The 23937-nt window shown below is 40.7% G+C and overlaps 2 protein-coding genes across 4 annotated transcripts; both read left to right on the top strand.

The window, feature by feature from the left end:
* The first annotated feature begins 144 nt into the window (after window positions 1-144).
* LOC146320468 (ATP synthase subunit C lysine N-methyltransferase) lies at window positions 145-8095 on the top strand. Of its 3 annotated transcripts, none has more exons than XM_084728726.1 (8): window positions 145-209; window positions 3181-3369; window positions 3536-3575; window positions 3710-3756; window positions 4465-4569; window positions 4757-4897; window positions 6555-6605; window positions 6708-8094. In XM_084728726.1, exons 2-8 carry the CDS (start codon window positions 3202-3204, stop codon window positions 6891-6893), a joined length of 738 nt encoding a protein of 245 aa, XP_084584852.1. In that variant the 5' UTR covers window positions 145-209; window positions 3181-3201; the 3' UTR covers window positions 6894-8094. The 3 variants fall into 3 exon arrangements, with proteins under 3 accessions (XP_084584852.1, XP_084584854.1, XP_084584853.1); XM_084728727.1 differs by lacking the exon at window positions 145-209 and adding an exon at window positions 216-318 and having other exon boundaries at window positions 6708-8095; XM_084728728.1 differs by lacking the exons at window positions 3536-3575; window positions 3710-3756 and having other exon boundaries at window positions 6708-8091.
* A 1178-nt stretch (window positions 8096-9273) lies between these two features.
* plk2b (polo-like kinase 2b (Drosophila)) lies at window positions 9274-16971 on the top strand. Its single transcript, XM_084728725.1, has 14 exons — window positions 9274-9514; window positions 9600-9707; window positions 9817-9933; window positions 10504-10633; window positions 10799-10982; window positions 11490-11688; window positions 11830-11977; window positions 12655-12749; window positions 13048-13180; window positions 13379-13459; window positions 14451-14610; window positions 14982-15111; window positions 15264-15374; window positions 15845-16971. The coding sequence occupies exons 1-14, from the start codon at window positions 9326-9328 to the stop codon at window positions 16034-16036; spliced, it is 1977 nt and encodes a 658-aa protein (XP_084584851.1). The 5' UTR covers window positions 9274-9325; the 3' UTR covers window positions 16037-16971.
* The last annotated feature ends 6966 nt before the right edge of the window (window positions 16972-23937 follow it).

The raw sequence follows: 23937 nt of genomic DNA on the forward strand, positions 1-23937 counted from the left end.
CACAACAGACATTATATAAGAGTGGACCACATCTTGGACACAAGCCTGTCAGGCGTCTTCCATCAGCCAGTTAGTTAGCAGACATTTGATAGGGCGTGTATGATTTTATAGGGCGGGATATGTTGCTGACTGAGCGCTCTTTGACTGGAGGATGTGTGTGTGTGAGCAGGCAGCTGAGCGCAGCGCGCAGCGACGAGGGGGCGGGTCAGGTAGGCTGCACAAACATGTCTGTCTCCACAAACGAGCGTAGATTTCGTGTTACAACTCAACAAGTTTACCAAAGCGCGACCCCTACATGTGAGTGTATCTTTCGCCTAAGTACGTTAAATGTTAATTTGTTCCTTTACTTTTAAATATTTTGTACCGATTTTTACCCAGAATCCGAAACATCTGTAGTTTGAATGCTGCTTTGGACAGATTTATAGTGGAGGAACTCCTCTGTCCGACACTGACAGCAAAATCTTTCGGTCGTTTATTACACAGAGCCGTCGTTTCAGATAGTTTCAGTCCACGATTCAAGAGGTAAACAACTTTTCTAGAGGTTTCTGCACGGTAAAAGGTCACTGTGGCACCACCTGCTGTTGGAAAAGCTGCTCTGGTGATATTACAGGCAGATCTCAAAAGCTGCCATGTGGTCAATGATTAACAAAGCAATATCGGCACAAATCAAACGACTGCAGCTACATAGGCCTACTGGCCCTTTGATACTGAAGTGACCTACATCTGTTTCCAAAGGGAGGGTGGCTATTTTTATCCTGAGCAACCCGCAGTTTGCCAAATAAAAAAAAAATCAGCAGCTTGAGATATCCACATGACAAATGTTTTTACAAATTCATTTTTAGCATCAAATGTATACAGATTATGGTGTTTCAAAATGAAATTTTACAGACCTACAATAATAATTATTATTATTGATTTAATGAAAGCATGAGAAAAAATACAGATGTTGGCTGGCTGCTTGACAAAACACCACAGTCAATCTTGTTTGTCCATGAAACAGTGAAGAGCAGGGCAGATTAATTGGTTGGCCAGGTATAATTGCCAATATCTGTTTCAGCTTATATGTTGGTCAATAAGTAACAAGAGACTGCAGTACAGATATACAGAAGTGTATGTATACACTGTAAAATGCCTAACCCGATAATCAGACTCAATTGCTATTTTGTTTCGCTTCAGTCACTCAGCCTGACATTGTGCTTTCATTAGCAGTCTTGTTGTGGGAGAGTTATTTTTATGTTGTTTATCCCTAACCAATTATTGCAAGTGAGTGTTGTGTCTGCATCATTTCAGAGAAGTTGAAGTAGCATTTGCAAGGAGCAGTTTTCTCATTGATTAAAGAAATGTGTAGATTTAAGGTTTTTTTTTTATTTTTATCTGTAACAGGCTTTTCAGTTAAGCTCGGGGTTAAAAGCAGACTACAGCTTCTTAACCCCAGGCCAAAAGGCCGTCCACATCAAGAACTATAACTGTAACTAAAAAAAATAAAGTGCTAAAATTAGGGCTGCACAATTAGTCGAAATTTTATCTAAACTGCAATATGGCTTTCTGCAATTTTCAAATCACAGGAGATGCAATATTTGTTACAGGCAAAATGTGTGTCAAAAGACATGTAAATGAATGAATGTTATGAGGCAGAGATATCCTGTCCTACAAATTAGATTCTACAGACTTATAAAACATCTTTATTTGGCATAGATTGCTGCAAAACAATCACGCCAGTCATTTTAACATCTTTTTCAAATGATGTAAAACTGAAAATAAGCACAATAAGATATGTTTTTCAAAATCGTATATTTTATTTTATAGTTATAGTCCTTGGTGTGGATGACACTGGCACAATCCTGGCCCATTCTGAAGTGGGTTAACCTTACTGCAAAGTATAGTTAACCTGGAGTTTATCCCGTGAAAACTGACTAAATTCAAGGTTAAAAGGTTTATCCTGAGTTAAGAATGTGTGTGTGAAACTGGCTAATTTATCTAAGGGTCAACGGTCTACAAATGTATAGTGTGAAAAGCTTAGGGGATAGGAGCAATGTGAAAGCTTTCGTTGACCCAGGCTAAGAAAGTTTTCACATTGCCACTATACCGACATATTCCAAGTGGGCTAACCCTGACTTTAGCCTAGAGCTTGCCCTTGAATTGCAAAGTAATGCTCAGAAAGTTGACTAAACATGGGGCTAAAGGTGGCAGTGTGAAAGGGGCTAAAGGCTCATACATAAATCCATTCTAGGATTTAAACACAAGTTTAACCCAGAGCTAGTAGAACTACATTGTTAATCGTATAGCCCTGTGCTTAGGTTAACCCTGGGTTAACATGTCTCTGACATAGGGATGTAAGAATACACTTGAATATCATGATACTAGGTATTGTGGTACTGTATGGATTCTCAAAACACTGTAAAATGATATTGCAATACATGCAAAGATTTGTGGTAGGGATTCATTTGTGTTGTGTTTAAACACAACCACTAGATCACAGTGTTATCTGTCTTCACTGTTCTGATTGCATAAAAAAGTAAAAATATTTTAACTCAGATACCCAGACTTAGATTTCTGAATTTTCTGCACCATAAAGTTTTCCTAAATCTCCTAGACTAAATCCAGTTTCCCTAAAATTAGATTTAACAAAGCAGTATATCGTCTTTCTTACAGTATCAATGCATGAAAGTGTAACTCCTGTATTGTGATATGTATCATACAATACACAGCCCTTCTCTAACTTTTCTCAGGGTCAACTCTCAACAACTCGGGGTTATCCTAAGTCTTGGGTAAAGAATATGCAGTGTCAGTCAACTTAAAACAAATAATACAGTTTTTACAATCTCCAATCCATGCTTGTGACATTTTTTTGTCATTATTTTTCATGAATGTAGTTAGGTAGCTGGACTGCTTGTAAGATATGCAGGTTGTTTACGGCCTCATTCTGAATCTGACCTACTCAACTCTAATTGGTTGACCGTTTCTGCCATCGGTCCTTTTCAAAAAGGGTTATGTATTTCTGTGTGTTTGCAGCTATAGTGTTATATTTTTTTCTATAATCAAATGTCAGACATCAGTATCAGTCTTGACCTTAATAATGCAGTATTAGTTGGGCTAGAGAATTCTTCAGATATAACCTGAGAGAATAATGACATTTCTTACATGCTGCAGTAAGATCTCTTCTCATTTGATGTATTTTAGCTATATTGGTGACAGTTTGCAATGGAGGATGCTATTGAGGTGATTCTGCAAGACCACAGCAGGGTCCTTTCTACCAGCAAACCCCATCCTGTCCTGTCGGCCTGCATAGGAGCTCTGCTCACAGGCGTGTATGGACTATGGAGCATGTTTGTTATGCCTGGGTTCCGAAAAATCCCCATGAGCCTCAAGGTGCTTGAAAAAAATTTCTCTCTCTGTTTTTACCTGCTTGCTTTGCCTTCTTTCTTCCCTTTCAAGTATAAAATACTGCATGCATGTTTGTGTGAAATCAAAGAAGAGAAGCCAAGCCACAATATAACTTGCACATTAACAATAATTTGCTTATTTTGGAGCATAGTGCTCCGTGCTAGCAAGAAATGTGGGAAAAGAAGAAAATGGTAAGTCTATAACCGTGATTATGTTTTATGGCTACAAGGCCCTCCTTCTACAGTCTGTTAATCTGAAGAGCATTTCGTGCAGAGATCCATTTTTATAACATAATGGAGCATACGCTATTTGTCTTCACTGTCAGTACAAGATGAACAAGAAAACATGATGAGCAGGATCAGATTGTCAGAGGTTAGGTAACTATGAAGACATTTGTTGTTTCATAAAGAAAGCAAATTTGTTCTGACATCTTAAAGCAAAAAGCAGGAGCTTTAAAGCTAATGCTGACACTTTTTAAATGTGATCAAAATGCAATTGCTTTTGCGCTTATGATTTATATACCTCTGACCTGTGTTTTCTGGATTGATGACATGATGCTGTGTAAGCCACATCGCACATAAAATGTGTTATTTAGAGAAGTGGAATCGTACATGATCACAGATTAAACCCAGTTTAAATCAGTTAGAGACAAGAGAGAAAGAGACCTGCTGAATTTATCATTCAGACAGATACTGTGGAAAAGGCTCCACTGACAGTGAGTAGAAGATCAGATTCAAGGTTATAGTTAGTCAGAAGACTTGACAGCTGTGAGCAAAAGTAAATTTAATATGAAGCATATCCAGAGATGTTTTCACATGAGAAAGAAGAAATCTTTTTCTGTAGTGTTTGGTTTGAGTGCCATGCAAATTAGACTAACTGCAAATTTATTTTAGGCTGTAATTCTCCCTTTCAGTAGAACTTAATAATGACTTATTTGCAATAGGAGGCTGTGAAAGACAGGTTAAAGAGCTCTAATTTACCAACTTGATAGCAAGGAAGTCTTTTAATAATAACAGTAATTACTGCACTGCTGTACCTGTCATGTGTATTGACCCACTGTATGTTTGCACTGTGGCCTAGGTCCCTTATTTGCCCTCCAGTAAAGACCAGACACTGAACATTATGAAACTGCTTGAGGGCCGAAGAGGTCGCTTAGCAGATCTTGGATCTGGAGATGGAAGAGTGGTAAGTAGGCTGCAATTATGTCAGAAAAAATATATTCATGCATGGCCAAAAACCACATTGCAGATCTTTAAGTGGGCGTTGATGGTCATGATTTAAATTCCTGATGGAGTTTAAATCTGAGTGGGTTGTATATACCTGAGTTTAGGGCACTGTAGCCTCATTTCACGTCAGATGTAATTTTTCACAGGTGTTTGCGGCCTCGGCTGCTGGTTTCCAGTGCACAGGCTTTGAGATAAACTCCATTTTACTGACCTATGCCAGGAACAAGGCCCGCTGGAATGGAGTGCCCTCCAGTCAGGCGACCTTTGTCAATAAAGACTTCTGGAAGGTGAGACCTAACAAAAAGAATTTGTTTCCTTTTCTTTTGTACTTTTCAATATGGAGCATATTTTCTTATGCTTTGTGCATTAGTGACTAAGGGAGACAATTTTTGAAATTGTTTCAGTAATGAGGGAGAGCACTGCAGCCATCAAATCTGTCCAGAGTTTTTCTTCGACACATTATACATGTTAGAAGATAGTTGCTGAAAACATGTGAAAACACTGAAAACTTTGTAGTACTGAATTGTAGAGTCACTCCGGTAAACTGTTGTTCACCATGTCAGTGTTCAGTATTTTTTGGGTGAACCTGAAACATGGCTCAGCAACATGCCAGAGCCACAGTCCCTCAACACTATATAAGCCACACAAACAACACTGTTTCCCCTCCCCTCCCCTTCCCCATCAGTCAGTTACATAGCTTAGTGACTCTCTCAGTCCAAATCAGCCCAGCAGTTCACTTCAGCTCGTTTCAGTTCCAACAACCTGACACAGAAGAAAAAAACATAGAGTTCTCTGGCTCTGGTGGCAGAGACATGTCTGGACTTGTCCAATGAAACTACTGGATGGAGGTGTTTCCAGGCTGTGATGTTTGACACTGAGACAACAGAGCGGACACGCCCTCAGTGTTTCAGAGCAGAGAAAACTGCTCATTTTTTCCATGATTTTGGGACCTAATTTTATATACTTAGCAATTTTTTTTAGCATTCAAATTTGGCAGTATGGTTAATAACACTTGTTTCTGTGGTATGACAAACTCAAACCATCAAAGTACGCCCACTACAAGTGCTTGTCTTGCTACTGACAGGCTCCACTTGTTATTGTAAGTGTCTGACAACATTATGAAAACAGTTCTTACAGAGATAGACTTTTTGCTGAAGAGTTTTTAACCACAAACAGCAGATTTCCCTCACCAAAGCCACTGACACCATTTACAGAAACGGACATAGAAACACATTATGCAGTTAGTTAAGGAGTTATTTTAACCAAACCAGAGTTGGTGATTGTTGGAACAGTGAAAAAATGAACCAAGATGGCGTTGATGAGTTTAATATTGTTTTTTTGTCTAATTTGAATGAACTGTGTTTTACAATAATAAAACTGGATGCTGTGTCTCCACTTCATCCCACTGGAACAAAAAAACAAGCCCAAATATCCCAGATACATATTTTCCTACCATCTTGAGCTGATGACCGCATTTGGTGCCAGTCTGCGCAACAATGATCAGAGTTGGACCAGCACATTCGAGCTCCCACACATACAGCTAGCTGAACGCAAGCAGCTTACTGTATGACTTATACTGCAGCCATCCACCAGGGGGCAATGGAGATGTTGTGACTTCACTGTCTGAGAGCTCTCATGTTGTCCATCTCCATGCAGTATACGTCAATGCGTCAGACACTTTTATAATAACAGTCTGAGCCTGTCAGTGGCCAAAGAAGCACTTTGAGTGGACGTACTTTGATGTTTCACAATTGCCCATTTGTTTTATATTGCAGCCTGTTTCACAGCTGCAGCGGTCTCGCTCACCGCTGGACCGATTTCAGAAAACATTCTTTGAACTTAGACACAAGATGTGAGAAAATAGGGTCCAGGTTGAAAAGTACTGAAGTTACCCTTTGATCAAAGTTGCTATAAGGCCATGTTTGCATCTTTCTTTTTTCATAGACTGATTTATCTACATACAACAATGTGACAGCTTTCCTCGCTCCAGGAGTGGTCAGTATTACTTTATCTTGCTGCACATCTAATGCTGTGTAAGTCATATAACGTACATAGCATGTAAAGTGACTGATTTGGCCTCTTCTGATTGGTTTACAGATGGAAGTGCTGGGTGAGAAGCTCTTGAAAGAGCTGCCTGATGATGCCCTTGTCGTCGCTTGTCGTTTCCCTTTCCCCAACTGGCCACAGCAATCATCTGTCGGTTCAGGTCTTGATGAGACTTTTGCTTATGACATTTCCAGTGTGCGATCACACCTGAAAAAAGTACCGACCACTGCAGTGTAATAAGTCACTTGATGCATACTTTTAGTACAGTATGTACTGCAGGTGCCCTTACAAAATAGCTGCTGTTGCAGTAGGCATACAACTGGTACGTACTACATCACATAACATTGCGTCTTGAACTTTGACCTTCTTGCATACATTGGTTGCAGTTTATAGTGTGAAATTTGAATTAAAAAGAAAAAGTATATGATTTGAAATGTAGCCTCAGTCTCGAGGTTATTTTGTTTTTCAGCACTGTCGTTCTCTATTGCACTAAACCCTCCAGACACTTTTCTGTTTTCTTAGACCAGAAATGAAAAATGTGATATGTAAAAGAATATCATACAAGAAAACATGTTCTTTGCAAGTACTCATAAAATAAATAAAAATAATAATAAATGGGTAAATAAATTGGTGATGTCTGTCAGTTGTTAGCACTGATGATGATGCCTGATCTTTTTAAAGCTGTCTTTTAACATTGTGGACTGTGACTAAGCAAGATGTCAGGATGGTTTTGACATCTTAGCCTCTGCAGTATTTGTCCAGTCTTTTCACTCCCGGGACAGACTGAACCTTTGCCATCTTGCAAATCTTCAGTCTTGTTGTAAATACCATTGTGCACAGCACTCTTATCGAGAATCTAGCACTGGCTGTAGCTGTAATTTTACTTCCACAGGAACAGTCAGCATGGTAGCATGGTTCTGCAGCATGGTATAGGAGGGATTTCAAGGTCAATGTTGTTATGTTATTCAAGAGTTTTGTCCCATTTTCCTTTTGCGGGGTTGTAATTATATCTGTGTTTTGTGTTTACTTGTGTTTAATCAAAAAGTGAATGCCTGTCTCCAGCTCAAGCCCATCCCAGAATGCATTTGAACTCTTTTGTTTGGTCTCCCACAGCCACATAGACGTTATGTTGTGCACCGTCACACAGGAGGTCTAATAATTATATGTATGTTGAGGGTCATATAGAATATGTAACTGGGTACAGAAGTAGGCTCTCTCATCTGAGAACCATGACTATAATTATAACTCTTCATATGCCTGTCTTTTTGTTAGTAAAACTTAAAAAACAGATTTCATTAAAATGTGCTGGAAAATTGTTATTTTAAAATATCGTTCTCAGTCATCTTGAATCACATCACAATATCTGTCAAAATAATTGCAGTATGTCTTTCATGCCTCCACACTGCCATGGCCAGGGGGAAATATGTTTTGGGTTGTCTGTCCACCCGTCCTGTTCTTGTGAATGTGATATCTCAAGAATGCCTTGACGGAAATACTTCAGATTTTTCAGAAGCATCAACTTTGACTTAAGGATGAACCAATTAGGATTTGGTGGTCAGAAGTCACTCAGACCTCATGTCTCGTGGATGTGTCTCAGGAACGCCTGGACAGAGTTCCTTCAAACTTAGTAGAAACATCCACTTGGACTCAAAGATGAACGCAATAGAATTTGAAGGTCATAGGTCACTATGAACTCACAAAACATGATTTTGGCCCAAATGTATATGCTAATTATGATGAAACTTCACACAAATAGGGCAAAATTATTATGTTATGATATTCTAGATCCAAAAGGTCAAAGGTCAACTTCACTGTAATATCATCAGCTCTCACAGTCTTTTGTACTTCGCTGTAAAAATTGTCTCTAAATGAAAGCAGCATGTTTCTTACTCGAAATTTTGAATCAGACATGTCAATATCAATAACTTCCATTTAGCCAAAACATTTTTTTTTTTCTTATCAAATTCCTTCATAGTATTCACTACACAAGTTTGGACAGAACTGTATGTAAATTGCAACTTGACTGCGAGGCGGAAGTTATGATTTAACCATCTCGTTCAGCCCTACCCACCACTAATAAACACCTGAAGACATGTGAGAACATGTCTGTGTGTAATTGCAGTACAGTATACGGTTAGTACCCAGAATGTCCACCCGAGGGCGCTATTGCTCCAAACTGAATCTGGTGCTAAAACACAGGAGGTGAACCTGAACGGAATACAGATCATGTTTACCCTCTGCAGAGTGGATATTAATTAAATATCGACCAAGTGTATCAGACCTCCAACACCTTGAATTATATTTTGCACCAAAATATTAAAGGTCCATCCACCTGCTAGGATTTAATGAACAGAACAGGTGAACTACAGTCTACAGAACATGTCAGGCTTCGTTATTGTTCTGGATGACGGCTGCTTACACACAAAAAAATATGAATTTTTAGATAACAGAATTACACGCTGTTTCATCTGCTTTGATTTCATGTCTGTGCCGTCAGCAGCACCAGTGTACATGCAGGGTGATCGATATGAGGCACCTCATGCTCTCATTTCACACCGTGACGTCAGAGAGAGGGCGGCAGACAGGGGTGGGGTGGGTGCCAGACTATAAAGCGTCAGAGACGGACTCTCCGGGCTGCATTCTGAGTGCGGGACTGTGAACCTCTTCTGATGGAAGTACGGAGAAACAGCGGGCCGATACAGCAGACCAACAGCAGCAGCATGTGTGAAGCGACGCAGAGGTCCTGCGAGCCTCGCAGAAAGAGGATGGATGAGCGCAGCGGGCCCTCGGAGATGGCCAGGATCATCACCGATCCGGCCACCGGGAAGTGCTACTGCCGCGGCAAAGTTTTGGGAAAGGTACCGAATCTGTTCTCGACTTTTTTGGGGGATTTACCACCTCACTTGAAGAAAGCATAGTTAACATTTTTTTTCCTGTTTCCAGGGAGGGTTTGCTAAATGTTATGAGATGACCGACCTCTCGACCAGCAAAGTTTATGCAGCCAAAATCATCCCACATGCGCGCGTCTCCAAACCTCACCAGCGGGAGAAGGTAAGCGCGCAGCTCCGGCGCCTGTGCGCACTGTTAACACTGGACGACACTTACCACTAAATCACCCCCAGTAACTGACCAATGTGTCTCTTCTTCATTTTGCCTCTAGATTGACAGAGAGATCGAGCTGCACAGATTACTGCACCACAAACACATTGTGCACTTTTATCACCATTTTGAGGACAAGGAGAACATTTACATCCTGTTGGAATACTGCAGCAGAAAAGTAAGTGTTGTTTGCCACATGCCAATGTAGGACTGCAACTAACAGTCATTGTTGATTACTCTGTTGATTTACTGATTAACTGTTTGGGCTGTTTAATGTTAGAAAAGGGTGAAAAATGTTAATCAAAGACCAAGATGAGGTCATCAAATGTGCAGTTTTTGTTAACTTTTTCCTCCTAAAAATACTAAACCAATTAATTTGTTTTAGTTTAATGAATTAATTAGTCAGAATAGTTGGCAGCTACTTTAATCATCGATTAATCGTTGCAGCTCTCTACCAGTCTCTCACCTCTTCTTCTTATCCGGTGCCTCTGCTGTGTTTGAAATTTGGGTAACACCTGCATTGCACCTAAAGTCAATGAGACAGCACAGGCAGTACTCAAGAGTCTGCCGCCACTAAGAAAGAACTCTAATGTTGTGAATAATCGTATGATAAAAGAAATGTACAGCTTTATGAGATACAAGTAAATCATGAAGTGTGATAATGTTTTTCTTCACAGTGGAAATTATGTTTTTCTATGGAATAGTTTCACTCTGTAATAATTCTCCTCTGTGTTTTGTCTCTTTGCAGTCCTTAGCCCACATCCTGAAGGCTCGCAAAGTGCTTACAGAGCCAGAGGTTCGGTATTATCTTAGACAGATTGTCTCTGGATTGAGGTACCTGCATGAACAAGAGATCCTCCACAGAGACCTGAAACTTGGTAAGGAATCTTTATGCAGTAGTGAGACACTTTCTGCACAGTTGTAAAGATGCATTCTTTACCACCCTACGTCTTTAATCAGTGTACCCGGGCAGTATTTAGCCTTTGATCCTGGCTTGAATATCAATTGCTCATCATCTCATTCCCCTTTCTTCTTCCCCGCAGGTAACTTCTTTGTGAGTGAGTCGATGGAGCTGAAGGTCGGGGACTTTGGTCTGGCTGCCAAGCTGGAGCCAGCAGGAAACAGGAGGAAGACGATCTGTGGAACTCCCAACTACCTGTCCCCCGAGGTGCTCAACAAGCAAGGCCACGGCTGTGAATCAGACATCTGGGCCCTGGGCTGTGTAATGTGAGTAGACAAACTAATAAACCATTAGGCAGTTAAAAGGTTTAGTAATTAATATTACTTATTATTTAATTACACATAGTCAGCGTAGTCACATTGGCATCATGGAATCTACAATCTAATTATTCTATCGATCACTGCTTCAATTAATCGATTAGATGTTCACTCCAAAAAAAGTCAGAAAGTAATGCCAAATGTTGATCAGTGTTTCCCAAAGTGCAAGATAAAGTCCTTAAATGTCTCATCTACAACCCAAAGATATTTTGTTTACTGTTATAGAGGAGTAAAGAAACCAGAAAATAATCACATTTCAGACATGGAAACCTGAGAATTTTGACATTTCTTTCTTAAAAAATTACTCAAAACGCTTAATTGATTATTAAAATGGTTGGTGGTTCATCAAATAGTTGACAGCTAACAGATTAATTGACCAGTTGTTGCAGCTACACTACAATCACTTGTCTGATAAGGTGCATTGTTATTGATGGAAATCCGTCTGTCCTGCTCCAGGTACACCATGCTGTTGGGCCGGCCACCGTTTGAAACCACCAACCTGAAGGAGACGTACAGGTGTATCAGAGAAGCACGGTACTCCCTTCCCTCCTCCCTGTCGCCACAGGCTAAACAGTTAATCGCCAGCCTGCTCGCCAAAATCCCAGAGGACAGACCCGACCTTGACCATATTCTGAGGCACGACTTCTTCACACAGGTTGGACACCTTTATCGCCTCTGTCTATCTGTCTGTTCCACTCTCTGTCTGTCTGTCTCAGTCTAAATGTCACTCTGTAGGCACATAACAGTGACCCCCCTCCCACTAGCCGCACATTGACCCACTTTTCGCTCTCTGCAGGGCTTCAGTCCAGAGCGTCTGCCGGCGAGCTGTTGCCATTCGGCACCAGATTTCCACGTCTCCAGTCCAGCCAAGAGCTTTTTCAAGAAAGCTGCCGCTGCGCTCTTTGGTGGGAAGAGAGACAAGGTCAAATACTACGAGACTCTGAGTGAGTATTACATCAGCCCGTAAGACATTCATGCACCACTTAAAAAGCAGCTTGTCACCCCAGCAAGTTGTCTTTCACTTTGTAAAATTATGGTAGCTTCGAGGGGCATCATTTGATCTCGTTTTTGATGCACATGTCACAGACCATACTTCTCCAATGTCAGTTTATGTAGCTGCAGGTTAAAGGTATCAATTGTATGTCCAAAAATGAGTACTGCAGTCCAAATAGTGAGTTGGAGTCACAGGCAATATATTAAATAGGTCGAAAATTCTGTAAAGCACAATGATCCGAACATGCACACCCTGGAGTTGACTTCAGTCACTGCCTGCTTGCCACACTCCATTAACAGATTGCTCAGCTTAACTGTTATAAACATCTGCTCCTTCCAAAAGATTATTAATGACTTCTTACGACTCATAATCAAATGATAACTCATTCAGCAAACATTTGGCATTAATTTGACCTCAGATTAATGTGAAACAGGCAAACAGTAACACAAGTTTACAGGCCAGAATAGAAATTTCAAAGGACACCGCGGCTCTAGTGTCATTGTCAGAGTATAGAGTATTTCAGCTAAACATATATCCTTAATTTCTGATGACATAGTGGCCATTTTAGAATTTCTTCTATGAAAAGGTCACGCTCTCATTTTTTTGTGTTGTCATTGCCTTTGGTAGATAAGTTAACCAAAGAGGAAGAGGAGATCTACAAACTGCAGCACGACCTGGAGAGAACTGTCATCAGCCAACAACAGAGTAAAAAGATCTCTGAGGTAAGTACTCGTTTTATTCAACTCAGAACAGGAAATCTATTGTAGGCACAGTATTCTTAGAGCTATTAAATGAATGGCTAGATCGAGATATCATGTTGAGGAGAATCCAGTGAGTCATTCCGGTGCTGCACTAAACTTTCTAATGAGTGCACTTTGAGAACAAACTAAAAGCACTTATTTTCAACCTTTCGAGCCAACCACTTTGAATCTGTGGGTGACTGCAGCTGAGTCATAGTAGAAAGAGATGATCTAAACTCGCAAATTCTAACCCCTGTCGTCACTGCTTTTCCCACCTCAGAATGGAAGTCTACTTCCGCCATCTGCCGAGAGCCCCGTTGCCCCGGCAACAGAGAGCCAGTCTCCGACGACGCGAGATACCATCCGCCTGATCGTCAGAGGGAGTCTGGGGAGCTGCAGCAGCAGCAGCGAATGTAAGTTTAACACACACACAGTGATCACAGAGAGACATGAAGAGGTTTTATACTGTATAATACTCTTTTTTTAATATATGACTTTAAATTACATGCAGGAAAATTGAATAAGTGCATCGATGGTGGAGAATTTGAGGAGTGCAGATTTCTTGTACTGTAGCTGTCAAGCTAATTGACCACCTGTTGGTGTTTCTAAAGGCCTGGAAGACAACACAACAGGCAGCGTGGCTGAGACTGTCGCGAGTGTGTTGAGGGGTTGTCTGGAGAGCATGCCAAAAGGTGAGTTGACATGTTGGAATGGTTTGTAAAATCATGATGTAGTTATTGATTAGGTAATACTCACGTTAAGAGGTTTCACAATATACTGAAACTCTCTGTCTATATTTTACCTTGAAATGTCCGAAGAGACAGACATGATAATGAGAGGGCTAAGGAATAAATGTAGATTCATGTTTCATGTTTAGATTTACACTCACACACAGAAGCTAAGCAATATACTGCTGTGGACAATGTCAACAACACTTTAGCCACTAAAAAAGCCACCTAAAAAAGTTTTTGTTATATTTAGAATATTTTTACCACTTTACCTTGCCATTGCACAGCCTTTTCTGACAAGAAACTGCCAGATTGTAAGCCAAATACCGCTCTCTTTAAACCAACCAAACTCCATTTGCAAAATCAGGGCTTTTACCCTGCAGAACACAGGAGTCTACCACTGCCTCAATCTGGCAGCTTATTTGTAATATTGCATGACTTTTGTGTTTTAAAAAGAATAGTTTGAATTCACTGGAGTGGAGTTAACTGAAACTGACGGATTGGCAGTTGCTTGTGTGCTGCTGCCAAGGCAAAATACCAGATTTCGCCAATGGAGTTTGATTGGTTTGGTGAGGATGATATTTTGCTTATATAACGGTGGTTTCCCATCAGAAACAGCTGTCGGACAGTAAGTAAAAATGGTGAAAAAAATCTAAATAGAGAAGTACACTTAACGGATTTGAACCTTTTTTCTGAGGTGTCTAAAATTCATTTTGTTGCTACCCCTTCCACAGCAGTACATTACTTATCTTCCATGCTAGTGACCTTCTTTACTACTCCAAACTGGGGATCAACCTACCGTAGGTACTTCATACAACCCCGCTTCGAAGAATGCAAACTATCTCTCGAACAAACTTAGGGTTTGCATGAGGTTGCACAGTTAAGGTTGTCGTTTCTTTCAGTCTTCACTGTAATAATTGTTCTAATCCTCCTCCTCTGTGTTCTCACGCTGCAGCGGACGACATTCCTCAGGGCTCAACCAGCTGCAGTCTTCAATGGGTGACTAAATGGGTGGACTACTCCAACAAGTATGGCTTCGGCTACCAATTGTCTGATCACACCGTGGGAGTTCTCTTCAACAACGGCACTCACATGAGCCTCCTGCCAGACAGAAAGTACGCACTATACTGCGCTTTCACAACACACTCCACCTTCAGTTTGAAGTTATTAGTCACTGCATGCAATGGAGACGGCTTGTTTAAGCACGCTGTAGTACTTAGAGCTAATTTGAAGAACGTGTTAGTGGTTTTAGATAAGTACCAAAGTGAAGGGATGACTTGACTTGTTAAATTTGAGTGCATTATAGTCTTTCTTTGCCAGTAAGTGTGAAAAACGAACTTTTAGACATCTTATGAATGTTCTCACTAACACAAGTGTTTTCAAGCAAGAGCAATATTTTCAGTCAAGAATACCAACAGATTTTTTAGTGAAAGTGTTTATCGGAGTGGTTATATAATACTTTATGTCCTTCTCTCCATCTCTTCAGGACCATTCATTACTATGCAGAGTTGGGCCAGCGCTCCGTCTTCCCTACTTGCGAGGTTCCTGAACACTTCGTTGGCCAGGTGACGGTGCTCAAGTACTTTTCCCACTACATGGAGGAGAACCTCATGGATGTAAGTGAATATCTCTTTCCCCCACTCCTTTATTTCTGTAATGTATATCTCTCATGCTTTTATGTGGCACTCCACCCCCTGAAGCATTAGAAATGGTATCCGTCGTGTTGCAGCCTGTCTAATCCTCATGTCTTGCTCTTTTGCTTTCTCAGGGCGGGGACCTGGGTAGTATGACAGATGCGCACATGCCCAGACTCTACCTGCTGCAGTGGCTCAAGTCCGACCGCGCCCTCATGATGCTCTTTAACGACGGCACTTTCCAGGTAAACAGGCTCACTGTCAAAGGAAACACAGCCGTTGCTGGGCATGCTCAAAGGAGCCCTGTTTAGGTGCAAAGTATAACCAGGGCTGGGCCCTTTGAAATGTGGTCAGTTACGAAATACAAATTACATCACAGTTGGTTAACAACAACCTTGTATGTCAGACATCATTTTTATGAGTTAATATAGTATTGGTTCTCATGTAAGAAGTTACATAAATTTAGAATAGCCATATTTTAAATATGTAATCAAGTAATCCTTGACAATATAACTATAATTACAAATTTTTCAGATGTAATCTGGGCAGATTATAGTTATATCTGATTACTACCTAACCCTGTACACATTGTCCAGATCAGCAGAGGATGAGGATTTGACCAAAAATCAAATAAGAAAAGACAACTTGGAATTGCTTTTGCTATAAATTGATAGAGAATAAACTAATAATTAAACTTTTTTTTGACTCTCCACAGATCAACTTCTACCACGACCACACCAAGATCATCCTGTGCTGCCAGAGGGATGAGTACATGTTGACATACATCAACGAGGACCGCGTCTCTAAAACCTTCAAACTGAGCTCCCTACTGACGTCCGGCTGCCCCAGCGACCTACGTGAACGCATGGTGTACTCCCTCAACATGCTTCTGCAGAGATGCAGCTAAACCTAGACTCACGTAGTTTGGACAAAGAGTTAAACCTATTGTGCTGCTGCAGTGCTGCAGTGGAACCAGGATCGGAAAAGGATCTGTGCAAGAAGGATGAGCTTGAGGACGGACTGTGAAAAGTGAATTAACATTCCAACACCGTCGCACCTTCGTGACTCAGCAGAGGTGCGGGTGGAAAAAAACAATACAGACAGACTCTGGATGAGGAAATGAAATGTAGCACAATGACTGGGTGGAAAAGGGCTGATTATTTGTATGTTGATTGTTGGTGAAGAGAAAAGACTAAGCTTGTTGGAGGGAGTATGTTGGTACGAATGTGAACCCCAGATGTTTAGGGGGGGAAGAGGGATGTTTGGGAAGTAAAGACAAACGCTGGGCTGGCACCAGCTTAAACGTCTACTGAATAGTTGATTCTGTTTTACAGAGACAATCCATCGACTGATGCTCTGAATGTAAGCAGAGCTAGACTGTGGAATAATGTAAATGATGTACAGTGTATGTCATAGCCATCTCAGCAGAGAAATGATGTGATAATGTGTATGGATGCGACAGAGTTTGGCTGTTTGTGTGTGTGTGTGTGTGTGTGTGTGTGTGTGTGTGTGTGTGTATGTGTGTGTGTGTGTGTGAGTGAGTGGGAGGGATGTAATATCACACTAACTTTTAAAACTGTGATTTGTTCTCTTTATGGACAGATGGACTCAGCATAATGAGCTGAGGACCAGAGGGGTGATGTGAGGATGGAGATGGAGGGGAGGGTGGAGAAGGAGAATGACATTTAAAAAAAAAAAAAACAGTACCAGAGATCCTCTAAGGATCTCTTCAGAGCCATTATCACCTTGGTAGAAAATGTCCTAAATAACTTATTGTGTAAAAAAAAAAGTGCAGTATTTATTTATTTAATAATAAACAGCATTTTTTCTATAAAAAATCTACTCCTGAGTACTTGTCCTTCTCATTGAGTGTTTGTTCCGTTTAATTCTCAGAAACACAGTAGTGTTGTCTGTCTGTGGTTGGTTTGCTGCTCTGATGTTCTCTGAGTGTTTTCCTCAAAATAGATGTCTGGTATTACTTTATATTACATGTTTTTAGTGCATTTAAGCAAACGTGACATTGAACTGTATCATTTTTTATATATGACTAGAGGGATACTCAGAGAGTGCAGATCCCTGCCAACTCTAATACTCTACTTTTCTTCCCATTGGCACAGTTTGAGAACAAAGCCTTGGTACAATTGGCCCGTCCCAAATCTCAGCCCTTTTTGCTCTGTGCTCCAGTAACAGCTGAGTAAGCTTGGTACTTGGTGGAACCTCGGTCAACTTTCTCCGTTCTTGTTACCTGTACTTAGATATGTTATGCACTAGACTAATCTACATCAAAAAGAAAACCAAAGTTTGAAGATGGTTAAAAAAGGTTGCTGGGTGACCTGTTAAGTGACTTAGATATATATAGTCACATCTTAAGTTAGCTATCTTAACTATTTATGGAGATTAGCTAGCTAGTTAGCTATTGTTTTGCTAATATTACCCAACAGCTATCTTAAAAGAGAAATATGAGATGACCATAGTATGTTATCCAAGATTAAGGAAACGTGCAAAGTTCAAATGCTCACTACTCTAGCAACGACACTGCAGCTGCTTTGTCCTTTTTCCATTCCTGTCTCTGTTTGCCTGTTTCATGTTAACTAGAACTGAAGTTAATGCAGACTGTTCACCAAATGAGTACATGCTGTTTATAAGTCATAAGAAATCATTAATAATCTTTTAGAAGTAGTACACGTTTAGTTAAACTGAGCAGTATGTTAATGTAGTCTGGCGGTCAGAGGGCAGGCAGCCATTGAACTCCAACTCCAGAGTGTGTATTTTCAGAGCAGTGGGCTTTTGTTTTTAGGATAACAGGCTTAGCTTTACACTGACAGACTACTGACGTTGTTAACAGCTGATCAGCCAACAGTATAGCTCTCATTGTTGCTTGTTATTCTAATGTTACAATGTTACATGAGTCTTGCGCTCTTGCTGTGTTTCTGCAGGCTTCCCCTAGTCTGGAGAGGAGGGGTCAGGGGGAAACAACTCGCTTTAACCATAGATGATATTTTTTTTTATGATATTTTTTTGCAGTCAGACTAATAAATGCCTTTGGGCAGACCTTTTTATGTCTTTGATATAATTTGAAGTTATGTAAAACAGCAATATTAGCTTATCTTGTCTTGTTTGAGTGGAGGCCCATGGTCTCAGCCATTAAAAAAAAACATGCAGTAGGCAGTTTGAGGGGGATGCCACCACCCTTGTTAAGGAAATGACCGAAATCATCCACCTGTCTCTCCCACTCTACACCCCCTAGTAGTGGAGAGCATGCAGGGGCAGAAGAGTTGTTATGCTGAATAAGTTAGTCTAGTCTGACTCATTGATCCTTTATGTGACTGCGGTTTGTGCAAATTAGAATCTATGGCCCTGACCACAGCTCTGAAATATCAGTAGCCTAATTGTGCTGTGTATTGATAAATCCATGGAACTGTCTGTGGTGCTGAAGTAGCAGAAGGATTTGTAATTGCACTATAACTACTCAGTTCTGTACTATGTTGTGATCTATATACTCACTATATACTATACACTCAAGTTTCATGAAAATCAAGTAGTTTTTCATTAATCCTGCTGACAAACAGGCAAACAAACTGCACCAAAATCATAAACTCCTTGCAGGGGGTTCCTGAGTTCATCCACTGTACAGTGTAGTGAGAATTAGATTAAACTTAATTACATTTACATCTGTGCACTGGTCCAAGTCAAAGCAAGTATTTTATCTTTAAAGTTGTGTTTGCAACAGGAAATGGGCACAGAGCGAGAGATGGATAGATGATAGAGGCCATGTTTACAGTGAGCTTGTTTATTCTCTATTTGAAGGCCCCTTCCGCAGCTGCCGCTTCCTTTGCTTAGTTTTTTTCTTCCGCAGTGAAAAATGAAGGATGGCAAAGATGAGTGACTGTGCAGTGTGGCTGACCTTGCACACTCACAGGCGCACAGTACTTCGCATACAAACAAGGACACACTGATTAACAAATAAGCCAGCTGGGTGAATCTGAAATACGGAAAGGAAAGAGGGCCAAACAGTCACATGCAGCAAGGACGAGAGGCAGACTAATGAAATGGCATACTTGGTCATACTATGTCAGTGATTGCATCAGAGCTTTTCAGGCAAAGTGACTACAATCATTTCTTGGACATCCTTTCACATTCGCTGAGTGTAACCATGGAAACAAGCAACCACTGACCAATTTGGTGAGAGTTGGAAATCAATGAAGGGGGCTGCGTAAAAGACAGCTGGCACAGTGTCTCCTTGCTGAAAGTCAGAAATCATCTGCTGACATAGTTTTCAATTTCTTGTCTTTTTGGAGCTGATTGGCTTATTATCCATTGCACGCTCTCTATTCTCCACATGAGTGTTTGATCCGGTTGTCTGTTGAACACCTCTTCACCCTCCTGGCTTATGTAATGATGGAACTGAACATGGATGTTTGAGTCATCCCGTTAGATGTTCGCTAGGAATATCCGTGCTCTTCAGAGTTCAATAATGAATGCCTCATGCATAAACATACCCACACAGACAGAAGCAGAGCAGGAAGTACAAGAAAGAAGGAGAAGGAATTATTCATGACGACACCTCCAGGTCTGAGTGCGCGTATTTTGACAGTAATGGCCCCTGGAATGGATGCCCCAGTCAGACAGAAATAGATTTCGTTGTTGATGTGAAGTTTTTCTGGCCTTCGAGGGCATTTTTACCCATCGTCTTAACATCTGAACAGAAGTGCAGCGTCTCTATCAGAAGGATGCAGTGGGTTGAATCAAATTAATAACAGACTGCTGGATCTCACCAAGCAAGCATGAGGAACCTCTCTGAGGTTATATGACTTAAAGGTATACTTGGGATTTTTTTAAGTGGGGTTGTGAGGTAACTTTTTATTTTTATTTATGTACTTACTGCTTTATTTAAGAGAGACAATATACCTAAATAAACATTTCTGTAAATGCGCCATAGTTAGCCAAGAAGCTATTTTTCAAAGTCACCTTTAAACGCAATATAAGATTAAAATTGCAAAGTTATTTATCATTCAGCATATACAAGCATGCAGATCAATAATAAAAAGAAAAGAGAATACTAATGTTGATAGAAACATCATTCAGAATACCCCTAGTTATAGTCTTTATATTACCGATGCAGAGAGGGGCACCAGCACTGAAGCTCAGAAATGTACTGCTGTGGACAGGGTCAGCAACAAAAGGTATTTTAGCTGCTTAAAAAAAAAAAACAACCATCTGTTACATGCCACTGTAAGTGTGTATGTGTTGTTGTACTCTCCTCTGCCCAGGTTCTGCCCCTCCTGCCCCTTGCAAGCTGCAGTGATTGGCAGCAGGTGTTATCACTCTGCAATCAGGGCCCAGGCTGTTAAAAGTTGGGAGAGTGCAGCTAGTCAGGGGCAGTGGGCCTTTCAGCAGACTGAGGTCTGCAAGTCTGCAGTCTAGTCCTGCAGTGGCAAGTTAGACTGCTCGTGGTGGTTTGTGTGACAAGTGCTTTGCTAGCTCTCACAGCTAACAATTTTTGTGTGTCAGTTTTCCCTTATTCCTTTTTCTCCCGGTTAAATTTATTTATTGTTACACCCCTCATCCCGGATGAGCCCCCAAATCATGTTATGCTCTGGTCTAGGGGAACCCTTGACACAACATGAATAAGGTGCTCCCCTCCAGCCTTTCCACCACAACAAAGTGCCAGCATGGTGTTGTGGTTTGATTTGTTATAGTAAGCTTTGTAGAAGAGTAGACGCAAGACTGTTTTTGGAAAATCGCTGAGATTGTGTGTAAAGTAAATTAAGACTTGAACCTTTGTAAATGACACAGTTAAGTAGGGGGGGAGAAGCCTTTTGTTTTGAAAGTCTTTTTCTCCTGTTTTTCTAATTTAGGAGATAGGTTAATAATTTGTCATTTATTTGTTTTTGACAACAGATAAATACTTCATACAAACCCACTTCAAAAAATCCGAACTATCCTTTTAAAACATTTTCTAATCCAGTGTAGATTCAGCTCCTATAATGATTAGTGTAAGCAAAAATTCAGGTCAGGTGAGGATCTCGTCTGTGAGTCAGCAGCAAATGTGAGCTGATCATCTTTATTGGCCTCGTGGGAACTTTCTACATCGCACGTCTGTGAGCTGCACAGCACGTACAGTAGATGAACTAATTAGAAAACCCTGTGGAGTTCAAAAAGCTAAGAGTGCAAGTTCACTTGATGTTCTTAATGTCATACTGAAAAAAACAGTTTATGACACTGCTAGTTTTCAGTATCACCCACACAAAGCTGCTCCACTGTAATGCCACGTTGACAGTGGGAAAAGTCTGGTGCGTGCGAGCAAGCTTAGCCCTGGAATGAGTCTAAGCTGGAGTGACAACGGGGATCTTTATACCTCAGCTTCTATCATAAAGTTCTCTGCAGGCAGAGGAGTGAGTCAGTTTGGCTTTAAAACTGATAGTAGGCATATTCTGCCAGAAAAAAACACATGCTTTGATATGTGCACACACTGGGATGCACTTGGGGGATTAGAAGGCCTTTGCATATCAAATGTCAGCACTCCTCCTCCTACTATGTGGACAAAAACAGATGTACTTTAGAGGAAGCTGGATGACTGTAGCAGTGCCCATTCTCTGATGGAGCCTACAGTATCGACTATGGTGATGAGCAATGCCCAGCAATCAAACTTGTAAAGTTGCAAGTGCAAACTTAGTCAAATGCTGTAGTCTTACCAAGAAAACGTGCCTCTTGAGTGTGTTCAAGCATGTAAGGTGTGTGTGTGTGTGTGTGTGTGTGTGTGTGTGTGTGTGTGTGTGTGTGTGTGTGTGTGTGTGTGTTTATTTGGTTTGCTTCCAGGTGTTCAAATATGTCTAATCTTCCGAATGAGTCACTGTGTAAGAAAGATGCAGTGGCCACTTATTCTGTGTCCGATTCCTGTAATTTCCTACAATCAGGCCTCTTAAAGGTCTTTTTTCCTGGCTGAAAATAGAACCTTTTGGATAGCTACGATAGCTCTTGGTTTATTCATGGATCAAAGTGAACCGACGAGTCTTTGTCCCAACTCAGCAGCAGAGACTAAAGGAGGAATAAAGACACTGAGGGACCTTAAATTCAAAGCAAAGGTCTTTCATGGAGAGGAAATCTCACAGCTTTTGTTAATCACTTGTGTTAGCTTGTTGTCCAATTAGGATATTAGCTTGTAGCATATGGAGCATCTCTGTAGTTCAGACAGACGCTGAGGTCACATGTTTCATATAACATCCAGTCATACGTGGTATATCCAAAATCTTTAATACAGTATGATAATTATTCTATCTGCATACATGAATACTGAGCACTATGTCCATGCTGTTGTACTGCTGCACGTTCTCCTCAGTTTAACACCCTCTATTCCCCCAGTTTCCACCTGTATAACCATTTATATCTATCCAAATACATTGGAGTTTGAGTATTTCTTTCTGCTAGTGCAGGGTCTGTTTGGAACGGGCTGATTGCTTCACCTCTGGAGGTGCTGCTTGCGTCCTTGTCCAGGACCACTCCTCTTACCAACTTCAAATGCCACACTAGGGCTGCAACTGATGAAAACTAATTTCACAGACCTAAAGCAATGTCTTAATATTGCTTCTTTTGTCCAAAAGCCAACGACTCTTTTACTGTCATAAGTGACAAAGACAAGCAGCAAATCCTTAATGTTTATAAAGCTGGAAACGACAAACATATGACTTTTTTGTTTGAAAAATGACTTAAATGGTTAATTAAATGTAAAAATAGTTTCTTGATTAATCATTGCGGCTCTACTCCACCTTTTTGTCATGGTCACTCAGACACATGTCCACCTAAAAATGGGTATGGACAAAATTCAAAATGGTGAAAAATTGATCTAAAATCCAGGAGGAAAAGGATTTTTTTTCCTGAGACATTCAGTTCAAAAGTTACAGGCTGAAACTTTAGGTTGTGGAGACTGGGGCCTTTCAGGGCGCACCTCCCCTGTGTCTACATCTAACCTACATCACGCCCCTAGCTGGATAAATGGTGCGTTGTAAAAACAATATGGCACATACTCACAGCTGGCACATGGGAGGAAGTCTGTCCATAGTGTCTGTGTTCAGCCTGTCAACCCCTGTCAGCACGGAAAAGTTTTATTAGGCCACCTGTCTTCGCAATCCGGATCCATCTCATCTTCATACCACCATTTAACTGTTTCATCGCCCTGGACATTTATTCCCTAAAAGGGGTTAGTGGCTCTACCAACTCTTTGGTATGGTTCTGCCGGTTATAAATTCACAAATAGTATTTTTGTCAGGCTGAGATTCTGACTGGCATCCTGGGTTAATGCCAGCAATTGCTGCAAGGTTTATTGTCATAGCACCACCATCTGGATATATTGTACCAAATTTAACTCTGCATCCCTTGGGTCCTCAGCAATACACCCATCAAGCGTAATGAACAGTTGTCAAGAAAATCAAAGGACAGACAGACAGACAGACATGTATGTCTTTCTTTATAGTTAAATGTGTTCCTGCTCTTTAAATTTCTGTCTCTGTCAGGGGAGTTTGTGAGCTCAGGGCCAGTCTGTGTCAAGTTCACTCAGATTCATTTTGGAGCGTCACATGAGCCAAACACAAATACTGTTGCAATAACCTCAACATAAGGCTCCTCAATGAAATACACAAACACAATCAATATATGAAACATGCACAAAACTCCAATCATTCCTTGAATGTTTGGACTTCATGTTTTATTAAATGCATGTAATTACTGTATAATTGGATGGAGGTTTTCTTTATTCAGACATTAATCATATGTGTCAGACCAACTCAGCTAGAATGAACTGAGATGAACCCC

This window comes from Lutjanus erythropterus, chromosome 10 (genome assembly GCF_056507025.1).
Source record: "Lutjanus erythropterus isolate fLutEry1 chromosome 10, fLutEry1.hap2, whole genome shotgun sequence".
In the NCBI taxonomy this organism is placed as follows: Eukaryota; Metazoa; Chordata; class Actinopteri; order Lutjaniformes; family Lutjanidae; genus Lutjanus; species Lutjanus erythropterus.